Below are 11430 nucleotides of genomic sequence, written 5' to 3'. Positions count from 1 at the left end.
ACACACACACACACACACACACACACACACACACACACACACACACAGAGCTATCCTTCTCCAGCCCCGAAGCCCTGTTTCCCAATCCCCTACCCTGGCTCTGTGTACCCAAACCACACCCCTGGAGCCACATACCAGAAGGTGACAGGTGGGTGAGGGGAGAGTTGCTGTGGTGTCATAGCCTAGAGCCAGGTTTTCCAAGGAAAGGGGACTGATAGGTCAAAACCTAACAGTTGCAACGTAAAGGGTGCAGTCTTGTCTGGTCTGAGGCCTATGGTGGGAGCATATGGTCGGTTTTCTGAGAATTTATCTTGGAAGAATGAGGGACCAGTGGAGAAAGGGAAGAGAGGACAAGTCAGGGAGAAGACGACTGGAGAGTCGAGATGAAGGGCTCCTATTCTGAAGCTGTCTCTGGACACTAGAAAAAAAAGATTAAGAGGAACTCAGATGTCACAGTGGATAGAGTGCTGAACTGAAGTCAGGAAGACTCATCTTCCTAAATTCAAATCCAGCCTCGGACTCTTACTGTAAGACCCTGGGCAAGTCACTTAACCCTGTTGGCCTTAGTTTCCTCATCTGTAAAATGAACCGAAGAAAGAAATAGGAAACCACCTAAGAAAATCCCAAACGGGGTCATGAAGACTTGGGACACAGCTGAACAAGTTTCTAGATCTTGGATAGGTTCTTTGATTACTTCATTAGTGGATCAGTTGGTGGGTTGGCTGGCTGGCAAGTTTTCTAAATAGCACCAGCAGGGAGCTAGAGGCTCCCTTAATCCCTTTCCTTTCTTTCTCCCCACCCTGCATTGTCCTCTCCAATGCCAAAGAGACAGAGCTGCCTACACCTAGCCTGCACCTTGCAAACAGGGGTAAATGTCTTCTTTTATTCACTCCTAATTGGTATTGTTACTTGGCAACTTGCTTATAAACTGGGGTGCAGAATCCTACCCCAGCAGGGGCACTTTGTATCAGGAAGCTGGTATTTCTGTATTCCTCATCTGGCATTAGGCCCAGACCTCAGCCCAGGGGCCTGGGAGGTGTTGGATTAGGGGCCTTCAGTTGTTAGGAAAGCCGCTGGATCCTACCAGGGGTTCTAGGCTGAGAGACTGGCTAGGAAACTAGGGGTTTGTAAAGAGCAGAGATCCTAGTTCTCATTAATCTGGAAGAACCCTTCTCATCCTGCTGCCATATGTTGGGAGCCAAGCTAATGGCATTTTTCCTTACTGCTGAACTGAACTCTTAACTAGGATAGCCCATATTGGCAGCTACCCAGAGCACCCCACAAAAGAGAGCAGTGGTAGAGAACATACTCCGGAAGAGGGCAGATGAGAACAAAAGACACTTTTTAATCTCCCGTTTTACAAGGCCATATCTTTTCATGTCATAAAATTCTCATCTCCATGGCACTACCTCCAAAGAACAATAACACATAGGGGCAAATTTTTCTTTTTTTTTTCTCATTTAATAAATGTCTTCTGTTCTTTTATTATATTGCTATTATTATTACTATTATTGACAGGAATTTTTCATGAACTGGATGGCCTCATGGGTCTGGCAGAAATGATTATCTCATTCATGAAATTGTGAAAAAATAAGTTATTACTTTGGAAGGTAAAGGAAGATGGGAAATAGAATACAAGATAAGTATCATCAGATAGGGAGGGAGTGGTGGATTAAAAGGCAATCTTCACCAGTGGTTCTCCAGCCCTCAGCCTACCTTCCTCTTCTTAAAAAAAATAAATAAATAAATTGGTTTGTTTGTTTACTTTTCCTTTACAACATTCAGTGCCACAGTTCCTTGAGTTTCAAATTCTCCCCCTCCTCCTCCTCCCCCTAGTCATGGAGGCATGCACTCGAATATAGGATCTACAAATATCTTCACATTAATCACTAGTCAAGTTGTAAAGAAGGATTATAACTGATGGAATGATTCATGGGAAAGAGGAAACAAAACAAAACAAGAAATAGAAACAGAGCAAGCAGTTTGTTCCAATCTGCATTCAGACTCTGCATCTCTTTCTCTGGTTGTGAATGTCTCCTTCGATCATGAGTCTTTTGGAGTTGTCTTATAACCTTACATTGCTGAGAGGAGCCCAGTCTATTGAAGTTAGTCGTCACACATACATTGTGTCTGTGATTGTGTACAGATTTTTCATGGTTCTGCTCTTCTCACTCAGCATCAGTTTATATAAGTCTCTACAGGTTATTATGAAGTCTGTCTGCTCCTCATTTCTTATAGCACAGTAGTACTCCATTACATTCATATACCATAACTTGTTCAGCCATTCCCCAACTGATGGGCATCCCCTTGATTTCCAATTTCTTTGACACCACAAAAAGAGCCACTATAAATATTTTTGTACATATGGGTCCTCCTTCCACTTCTCTGATCTCTTTGGTATATAACCCTAGAAGTAGTATTGCTGGGTCAAAGGGTCACTTATTTATAGCCCTTTGGGCATAGTTCCAGATTGCTCTCCAGAATGGCTGGATCAGTTCACAACTCTACCAACAATGCATTAGTGTTCCAAATTTTCCACATCCTCTCCAGCATTTATCATTTTCCTAATTGGTATTGTTTTGTCATTTTTTTGTCATTTTGTCATTTTTGTCAAGTTTTGTCATTTTAGCCAATCTGGCTGGTGATGTGTGGTACCTCAGAGTTGTTTTGATTTGCATTTCTCTAATCAATGGTAATTTAGAACATTTTTTCATATGCTTATAGATATCTTTAATTTCATCTTCTGAGAACTGTCCATATTCTTTGACCATTTATCAGTTGGGGAGTGGCTTGTATTCTTATATATTTGACTCAGTTCTTTGTATATTTTAGAAATGAGGACTTTATCAGAGACACTGGTTGTAAAATTTTTTTCCCAATTTTCCACTTCCCTCTTAATCTTAGTAACATCGGCTTTATTTGTACAGAAGTTTTTCAATTTAATGTAATCAAAATAACCCATTTTGCATTTTATAGTGCTCTCTATTTCTTGTTTGGTCATAAAGTCTTCCCCTCTCCATAGATTTGACAGGTAGACTATCCCATGCTCTCCCAGATTGCTTCCAGTATCAGCCTTTACACCTAGATAATGCACCCATTTTGACTTTATTTTGGTGTAAGGTGCTAGATATTGGTCTACGCCCAATTTCTGCCATACTATGTTCCCATTTTCCCAGCAGTTTTTGTCATATAGTGCATTCTTATCCCAAAATCTGGGGTCTTTGGATTTATCAAACAGTAGATTACTATATTCATTGGCTGCTGAGTCACTGATCCACTACTCTATTCCTCAGCCAGTAACAAGTAGTTTTGATTACTGCTACATTATAATACAGATTAAAATCTGGTATGGCTAGGCCACCTTCCCCAGCATTTCTTTTCATTAATTCCCTTGATATTCTGGACCTTTTGTTCTTCCAAATGAATTTTGCTACTATTTTTTCTAGCTCTACAAAGTAATTTTTTGGAAGATTGATTGCTATCATATGCTATGGCACTAAATATGTAATTTAACTTAGGTAAAACTGTCATTTTTATTATATTAGCTCAACCCAGCCATGAGCAATTGATGCTTTTTTAATTAGTTAGATCTGACTTTGAGTGTAAAGTGTTTTGTAATTGTGTTCATGTAAGTCCTGGGTCAGTGGCAAAATTTTTAAACTTTACCTAGGGTATACAAGCCCCTCAATACCCTCCAATATGTCTTTGCTTGGCCACAAACTTCAAAGTTCCCTGGGGACCTACCTCCTTTATCCCTCTAATCTGGTATGTTGGCCTAATTTCATCTCTTTTCTCTCCCTCACTCCTGTACCTAATCAGTTGCCAAGTTTAGATCTAAAATCTCTCACCTATCCCCAGCTACTAGTGCCTTCTCCTTGAAGATCCTTCCACCTATGCTGAATATATCTTTTATGCATGTCTCTTTCTCCATGAGAATATATATTTTATAAGGGAAGGAGCTATCTTTCTTTGTATACCCATGGCTTAATATAGTGCCTCCACAAAGAGTAGGTACTTAATAAGTATTTACCTATTGCTGATCTTCTCAGTTCTCTCCACTCACAAAACCACTACACTTGTTCTGGCCCTTATCACCTCTATTCTGAACAACTGCAGGAGTTTCCAAATTGGTTTCTTTCTCCCTCTGATCCCTCTACATAGCTGCCAAAATAATCTTCCCAAAGCACACGTCAAACCATGTCATTGTCTTGGTCAAGAAACTTCAATAGCTCAATTATTGATTCCTGGATGACATACAAACTCATCAACCTGGCATTTAAAACCCTTCACAATCTGGCTCCAGCCTACACTTTCCAGGTTTATCTCACGTTGTTTCCTTTTATGTTCAGGGGAACTGGACAAGGTCATTTGCTGAACTCAGCATTCCACCTCCTACGTGCCATCTCAGTGGGTGACTTTGAACCTGCTGACCCCCATCCCCCAGATGCACTCCCTCTACCTTTCCATCTCTTTAAAGTCCTAACTTTCTTCAAGGCTCTGAGGTACCACCTTTTACAGGAAGCCTTTCCTCATTCTCCTATATACTATTCAACTGCTCTTCAAATTAGCTTATCTTTACTTCTCCCTTTACATGTTATATTGCATAACCAATACTCTCAGTTGAATACTTGGGGCCCAAAAGTTGTTTCTGTTTTGTTTTTTTAATTTTTGTCTTTGTAATTTCAGCTGATAAAAGGCAACCGTGCAATAAATAAGTGAACCTATTTTGTAGTTTTGAGTTCAAGTCCAGATTTTGACACAGACAAAGGGCACATAATTTGACAACTCAGTGCCTAAGGGAGCTCTCTTAGGCTAAGTTATTGACAAATTTCCAACTTGTACCAGTGAAGGGAGTTTCCTCACTGGGAGCTCCTCACACTGAGGAAATCACAGGTCTGACAAAATCCACAGAATCAATTAGCACCACTCCTTGCACTTAATGCTTATTTAATTGAATTGCATGTGTCAGACCCTACAAATTATCTTTATGGGATATAAAAAATAAAAGCAGAAAAAGATCAAGATGAACCACGTGGGGTACTGGGTAAGAGGAATGCGAGCAGGAGGCTGGCTCCAAGACAGGAACACTCCTACTATCAATCCCAAAATGCTATAGAAAACATTCTGAAGCCTGATGAGAGGGGACAAGCAATATGTCCAAAGGGCTCTTGTCTTGTGCCTGGCTCAGGACACAGTAATGGGAAGATCTTATAGGTCTCCAGAGAAATCACTCCTAAGCCCAGGGACTGTGAACACTCCTGAAAGAAGGAAGGGGGTGAAAAAAAATGAAGGAAAAGGGAGACAGGAAAAAGGAAGGAAAGAGAAGAAACAAGAAGGGAAGAAGAAAAGAGAAGAGAGAAGGCTGAGGGGGAAGGAAGAAGGAGGAAGGACAGAGAGAGGAGAAAAAAAGATTTGAAAGGAGATACCAATAGGGGTTAAGGATAGGCTATGGGCTCAAAGAAACTAAACCAAACACTATTTCCTTAAGGTCAGAAGTTTTATTAGGGAGGACATGGAAATACATCCAGGGTGTTACCCTCTCCCACCCAGATACCCTCTGAGGTGGGAACTCTCACTTGGCTGCTTCCTCCCTCACCCTTCAGAGGGTCCTATAATCAGGACTCTCCACACCCAGGAGCCTCCTGTGACTCAGAGGGCTTTGGGAGTTGTGGGTACACTGTTGTCATGGGCATCATGGCCCTCCAGTAGGCTGCGGTAGGTAGCGATCTCCCGCTCCAGCCGACTCTTGATATCCATGAGGTGCAGGTATTCCTGGTTCTGGCGCTCTGTGTCTGCTCGGATGTCACTCAACTGGGCCTCAATGTTACTGATGAGAGCCTGTATCTGTGATAGCTGGGCCCCATAACGGGCCTCTGTCTCCGCCAGTGTGCCTTCGAGAGCAGCTTTCTAACAAGGGAAAAGAAGGGAGAGAAGGAACATTGAGAAGAGACTGGTGGAAAGTATTATTTGACCACATCAAATCCAACAGAAAAAGTTACCAGTGGAGACATGGACACAGCCTGGGTCCCTGAGGTTACTGGTTTAAGAGCAAGTGATGGAGGACACCTTAGAGAATCCAGCCCTGCCTCAGCTTGGGTATCACTAGAAAACATCCCTTCCAAGAATTAGTGCCATGTCAATCACCCAAGAGTGAAGCCCTTACATACCATGCTGAGCTGAGACTGCAGCTCGATCTCTAGCCCCTGAAGGGTCCGCCGGAGGTCGGTGACTTCAGTCTTGCTGGTCTGGAGTTGCTCCGTGTGGACGGCAACTTCTCGGTTCAGCTCATCTGTCTGAAATGAGGAAGAAACCCAAGAACGAGTTTTTTAGGTAGAACTTTCAGGTGAAATAAATAGCCCAGCTCTTAACTGCCAAGTCTTGAGTTCTTCTCCCATACATTTCCCCCCAAACTCATCTTTACCTTGCTGGTGAACCAAGCTTCAGCATCACTCCTATTCTTCTCAACCATGGCCTCATACTGGCTTCTCATGTCCGTCAGGATCTTTGCCAAGTCAATGCCTGGTGCCGAGTCCACCTCCACACTAACCTGGCCACCCACTTGCCCACTCAGAGCACTTATCTCCTGCAGAGACACAAAAGGAACTACATTCAGCTGAGTTTTGGCAAGGGGGAGATGGGGGTTGGGGCCTCCCCAAGTTCCCTCTAGCTAATTCCTGGATGACAAAACTGGGTTTGAATTCAGATCTGCTATCTTCAAAATGAGAGCTTTTCTCCCACTATACCATACTACTGGTGTTTCAGGGTGCATCTAATCCAGAATCTAGCCTCCATTTCAATGTATTCTTCATGAATGGACACATCCATGGTGCTCTGCCTCTTTCCTTGATAATCCATGGTGCTCTACCTCTTTCCTTGATAGTGCTCAGGGTTGTTCAGAGAGTGTAATCATAATAGGGAAAGGGCCTTGAAAAGCTGTGAGCTTTTAAAATGTATTCTGAGAGGTGTCACCAGCCCCTGGCATGGAAGACTAGGCACCCAGGATGCCAAGAAAGCTCAATGAATGGGGCACAGGGCAAGGTTTCAGAGACCTCTTAGCCTGGGTCTGCCCTTACCTCTTCATGGTTCTTCTTGAGGTAGGCCAGCTCCTCCTTCAGGCCTTCAATCTGCATCTCCAGGTCAGCTCTTGCCAGGGTCAACTCGTCCAGCACTCTGCGCAGGCCACTGATGTCAGCTTCCACACTGAGACGCAGGGCCTGCTCAGTCTCAAACCTTGTAAAGGGAATAGGTAAAGTAAGCAGGAGGGGGGAGGAATGTTAACTCTGTTTCCAAGAAGTGACATCACTCACCCCTGTGTGCCAGGGGCTTCCCTGCTTTCATAGAGCTCAGGAATCATGGAGGATAATCTTGCAAGAAGGGCAGTAGAACCCCTGCACCACCCCGCTTCCTTGGATAGAAAAGCATAGCCATCACCAAACGGCACATACTGCCCTCACAGCAGGTACCTGGCATCCCCCTCACCTGGACATCCTGTAGCTCCCTGCACCCACCCCTGAGCAGCAGAGGTACTCACTTGGTTCGGAAGTCATCCGCAGCCAGTCGAGCATTGTCAATTTGCAGAACAATCTTTGAGTTCTCAATGGTAGCACCAAGAATCTGAAAAACAGAAAATGGTCACAGACTAAGCTTGCAGGCATTGCCCAGCCCAATCAAAGCAGGCACACAGTTATCACACTGACTACTCCTAGATTGCTCATCCAATGGGCCAGAGCTAAGAGGACTCAGACTAAATTAAATCAGAGGTGAAAGCTGTGCCACTGGGGGAAATCCTACAGTGGGCAGGATGAAAAGGGATTTAGAAAAGTGAGTCAGAGGCAAGAGGGGAGAAGGTCTGGAAGAGCTGAAGCCAAGAAAGAGAGGAGACAGTGTGGCACAGTGGTAAGGGCATAGGATTAAGGATCAGGATGTGTTCATCCTATTCTTGGCCCTGCCACTGATTTGTTATCCTCTGAAACAAGTCACTTCTCTCTGCTCCTTCCGTTTGTTCATCTGTAAAATAAGGGGGGTGGACTAGATCAAGGGTTCTTAACCTGAGGTCTATGAATTTTATGTACCTATATACACCTATGTATACACATGTCATGTATGTCTAATAGATATAAAATATTTTATGTATACACACACACACACATATATACACAAACTGTATTTCAATATACAAGACTTCCTCGTTTTAAATGCTTACAAGAGATAATCTGGTTTAGAAACTGGAGAGCTGTTCTCAGAGACAGTAAGACGCTTCAATTTCCATCTCCACTGCATATTTACTGTGTGACCCTGAGCAAATTACTTAATTTCTCAGTGCCAGTAGGCAACTCTCTCAATTTCAGAGCACTTGCCAATCTGAATTGGTAGAGGGGGTTTTCACACTGGGAATACTCTATGTCAATAAAATCATACGTCTAGTCCCAAAAAGTATTCTGTCCTTCAAGGATGCTGAGAGTAGGGAAGGGGAGGACTCTAGGAGCTAGAGATTGAACATAAAAGACTCAAAGGACCAGTGAGAAAAATTTAGAGGATCACCAGAGAAGTCTCATAGAGACCCCAGATACCTTTACCCAAGATTTACCCAGATATCTTTGCCTGAGTCCTGAGGCACTCCTAGGGTTTTAAAGGCAGCCAGTCTGAGCTCATTCCCCAGGTACCACAATTTCTGGATATAGATAAATCAACATCAACACTGAAAATATTTATTCAGGGCCAACTGCCACTAATTGTGAGACTTTGGATGAGTTCATTTTCTCTGGGTCTCAGTTATATAAAATGAGGAGGTAGAAACAAGGTTCTTTCTAATTGCTACAGTCTTTGATTCCAAGAATGGGGAGCTCTGCCTTTGTGATACCAGCTTTCTTTCCTAAGCCCTTAAAGGAGAACAGGAGAGGACATGACTAAGCATGACCAAGGGAGAATAAAGGGAAGCCCTAGCTAGGTGTTACTGGAGATACAACACTGGGAAGGAAGACCTGAGTTCAAATCCAACCTAGGTGTGTGACCCTGGACAAGTCACTTTAGTTTAGTTTCCTTATCTATAAAATGAGGATAATTAACAGTACCTACATCCCAGGGTTGTTGTGAGGATCAAATGAGATAATGTTTGTAAAGCTAAGCACATGGTGACCTCTATATAAATGATTATTATTAATTTTAGCAGTTCCAAGACAATGGAGCACCAACACAGTCCTTCCCACAGAGGCTTCATGGGGCAGTTGGGCTAGAACAGATCATTGTAAAAGACTCTGGAAATAGGCCTACTCTGGATTTTCCTCTTCACCTCCCTAGTCGGTGATACTATGAAATAGTAAAGACCCTGTAAATCCTCCACCTGACCCCACAGCAAAGAACTCTGGCAGAGACCTTCCCACCCAATGGGAAGCTTTCCCAAAGCTTCTATGCAAGTCTGACCAGGGACACCCTGGAACAACAATCAATAATAGTAATCCATCAATAAGCATTTACTAATCACCTGCTGAGTTCCAGGCACTGGTACTAGAAGGGAAACATTCAAATACATTGAGTTAAATGATCCCTATTCCAAAGGAGATGAGAGAGAAGGGAAAGAATATGATAGGAGGGAACCCTGAACCTCAATACAGAAGAACCAGAAGCCCCACTTCCAATCAGATCCTCAGAATCCAAGGATCTCCTGAACCCTAAAGTCCATTGGGTACCTAAACGGGCTTTAGGGAGGGGGTTTGAAGGGCTGGGAAGGATAACCTAGTCAACCTCATCACCTTAAAACCATTCACTTTGCTTATAGGTACAGTCTACAAAAGGGTTAGATAGTAAACTCCAGGAGGGCAGGGACAGCCAATCCAAACTTTTCATGCCTCTAGGGCCTAGTAATTCACACTGAAGACAAAAAAAAGATTTTATTGTTTGCACTGGACTGTTCTTAGCAGCTGGCCTGGGACACCCCTCAAAGCATTATTATTACCTTCGCAGAACAAATAATTTCCCTTCTTAAGGCCCCAGCTTCTATATGTAAAAATGGGGAAAACTTGTCTTTTTTTTTCTTTACAACCCACTTTGCCTTTAAAAAAAAAAAAAACAGGCCTAGGATTGCACTAATGGTGCAGAGATTACCCTGTGCCAGCACAGATAAAGCACCCACTCTGCAGTTTAAAGTTGGGGAATAAGGGACACCAAGTTGTGACACTCCCAGGGTCACACAGACAGTATGTCAGAAGCCAGACTTGCATCCAGGCTTTTCTGGCTCTCTATGCTATGCCATTCAATTTGTACACCATAGAAGCTTAACAAATGTTTGTTACCTTGACTGAAGGGGCCCTCTAAAGTTGTTTTCTGCTCCATTTCCCCCTCTCTGATTCCCTTCCCTCTCCAGAGTTGCTCCAGGGGCAGGGAAGCCAGGGTACCTGGGTGTGGCTAACCACCAGCTCCTTCCATCTGTTCCCTAAAGACCACACCTTCTTCCCTGGTCTGCCCCGTGCCAGCAGCAGCAGGTGCAGGTCCTCCTGGTGGGCAGTCCCCTGGCCTCAGTGCCCATTCCCGGCCGAAGGGAGTGCCTACCCCCTCTTACCTTATCTCGGAGGTCCTCGATAGTCTTCATGTAGGCGCTATAGTCTCGGGCGGGTCCCGGGCCCTGCTTCTGGTACCAGTCCCGGATCTTCACCTCCAGGTCAGAGTTGGCCTCCTCCAAGGCACGCACCTTGTCCAGGTAGGAGGCCAGGCGGTCGTTGAGATTCTGCATGGTGATCTTCTCATTGCCCGCCAGGAGTCCGTCGGAGCTCCCATAGCCCAAGCTGAAACTGCTGCTGCCGCCCCCATAGCTCCCACTCAGTCCGGAGGAGGCAAAGCGGGACACGGACACGCCCAGGCCTCCCGAGCCTCCGTGGATGCTGGGCGCCCGGAACGCCCCGCTTCCAAAGCGCACGGGGTTGTTGCTCCCCAGTCCCAGGGTGGAGGTGGAGGACGACTGGCGGTAGCTGTAGGAAGTCATGGTAATGGCCTGGGAGGCTAGAGGCTGTGACTCTGGGCGGCAGCTGGACGCTGATGGGGTAGTGGGCGCTCGGAAGTTTAGAGCGGAAAGTGCAGAAGGCCTCACCTGCCTCTTTTTATTGCTGGGGACTGTGGGTGGTGTCAGAGGTGATATCCGAGCCCTGAGGAATTTCCTGGCTGCAGAGTGCAAACATGGGCCCTTTCCCCATTGGTCAGTCCCGGCTCAGACACACCCAGAACAACCCTCCCCAACCCCCCCCCACTCCCTTGTGCCCTCCATCCCCTTCTCAGATCCCCCATACCCAGAGCCTTCTCTTTCTCGGTCCCCACCAACAAAAGGTACAATGCAGAGGGTGGGGGAGGGTGGGGAGAGGTCTGCTCTGAACCACACGTTTCCTGCCATTCCCCGGAGACAAAGAGGCCCCACCTTATACCAGTGCCAAGCCCATGAGGGAC

General features: G+C 45.0%; 1 protein-coding gene across 2 annotated transcripts; it reads right to left on the bottom strand.

Annotated features, from left to right (window-relative positions):
• Positions 1-5478: 5478 nt before the first annotated feature.
• Positions 5479-11082, bottom strand: KRT19 (keratin 19). Of its 2 annotated transcripts, XM_069067739.1 has the most exons (6): positions 10556-11081; positions 7532-7614; positions 7074-7230; positions 6422-6583; positions 6168-6293; positions 5479-5907 (listed from the first exon to the last, which is right to left on the bottom strand). In XM_069067739.1, the coding sequence occupies exons 1-6, from the start codon at positions 10973-10975 to the stop codon at positions 5650-5652; spliced, it is 1206 nt and encodes a 401-aa protein (XP_068923840.1). In that variant the 5' UTR covers positions 10976-11081; the 3' UTR covers positions 5479-5649. The 2 variants fall into 2 exon arrangements, with proteins under 2 accessions (XP_068923840.1, XP_068923841.1); XM_069067740.1 differs by lacking the exon at positions 6168-6293 and having other exon boundaries at positions 10556-11082.
• Between the last annotated feature and the right edge of the window lie 348 nt (positions 11083-11430).

Source organism: Petaurus breviceps, unplaced genomic scaffold, assembly GCF_028583685.1.
Source record: "Petaurus breviceps papuanus isolate PSGF00001 unplaced genomic scaffold, PetGlider_PUasm1.0 90750, whole genome shotgun sequence".
Lineage (NCBI taxonomy): Eukaryota > Metazoa > Chordata > Mammalia > Diprotodontia > Petauridae > Petaurus > Petaurus breviceps.
Note: the sequence above shows the minus strand (reverse complement) of the source record. Positions and strands in the feature narration are given on the sequence as shown.

Coding starts and splice junctions, on each gene's coding strand:
- KRT19 (XM_069067739.1), bottom strand. CDS start 10,975: ATGACTTCCTACAGCTACCGCCAGTCGTCCTCCACCTCCACCCTGGGA. Junction 7,231..7,531: donor GCGGATGACTTCCGAACCAA/GTGAGTACCTCT, acceptor TCCCTTTACAAG/GTTTGAGACTGAGCAGGCCC. Junction 6,584..7,073: donor TCAAGAAGAACCATGAAGAG/GTAAGGGCAGAC, acceptor GTGTCTCTGCAG/GAGATAAGTGCTCTGAGTGG.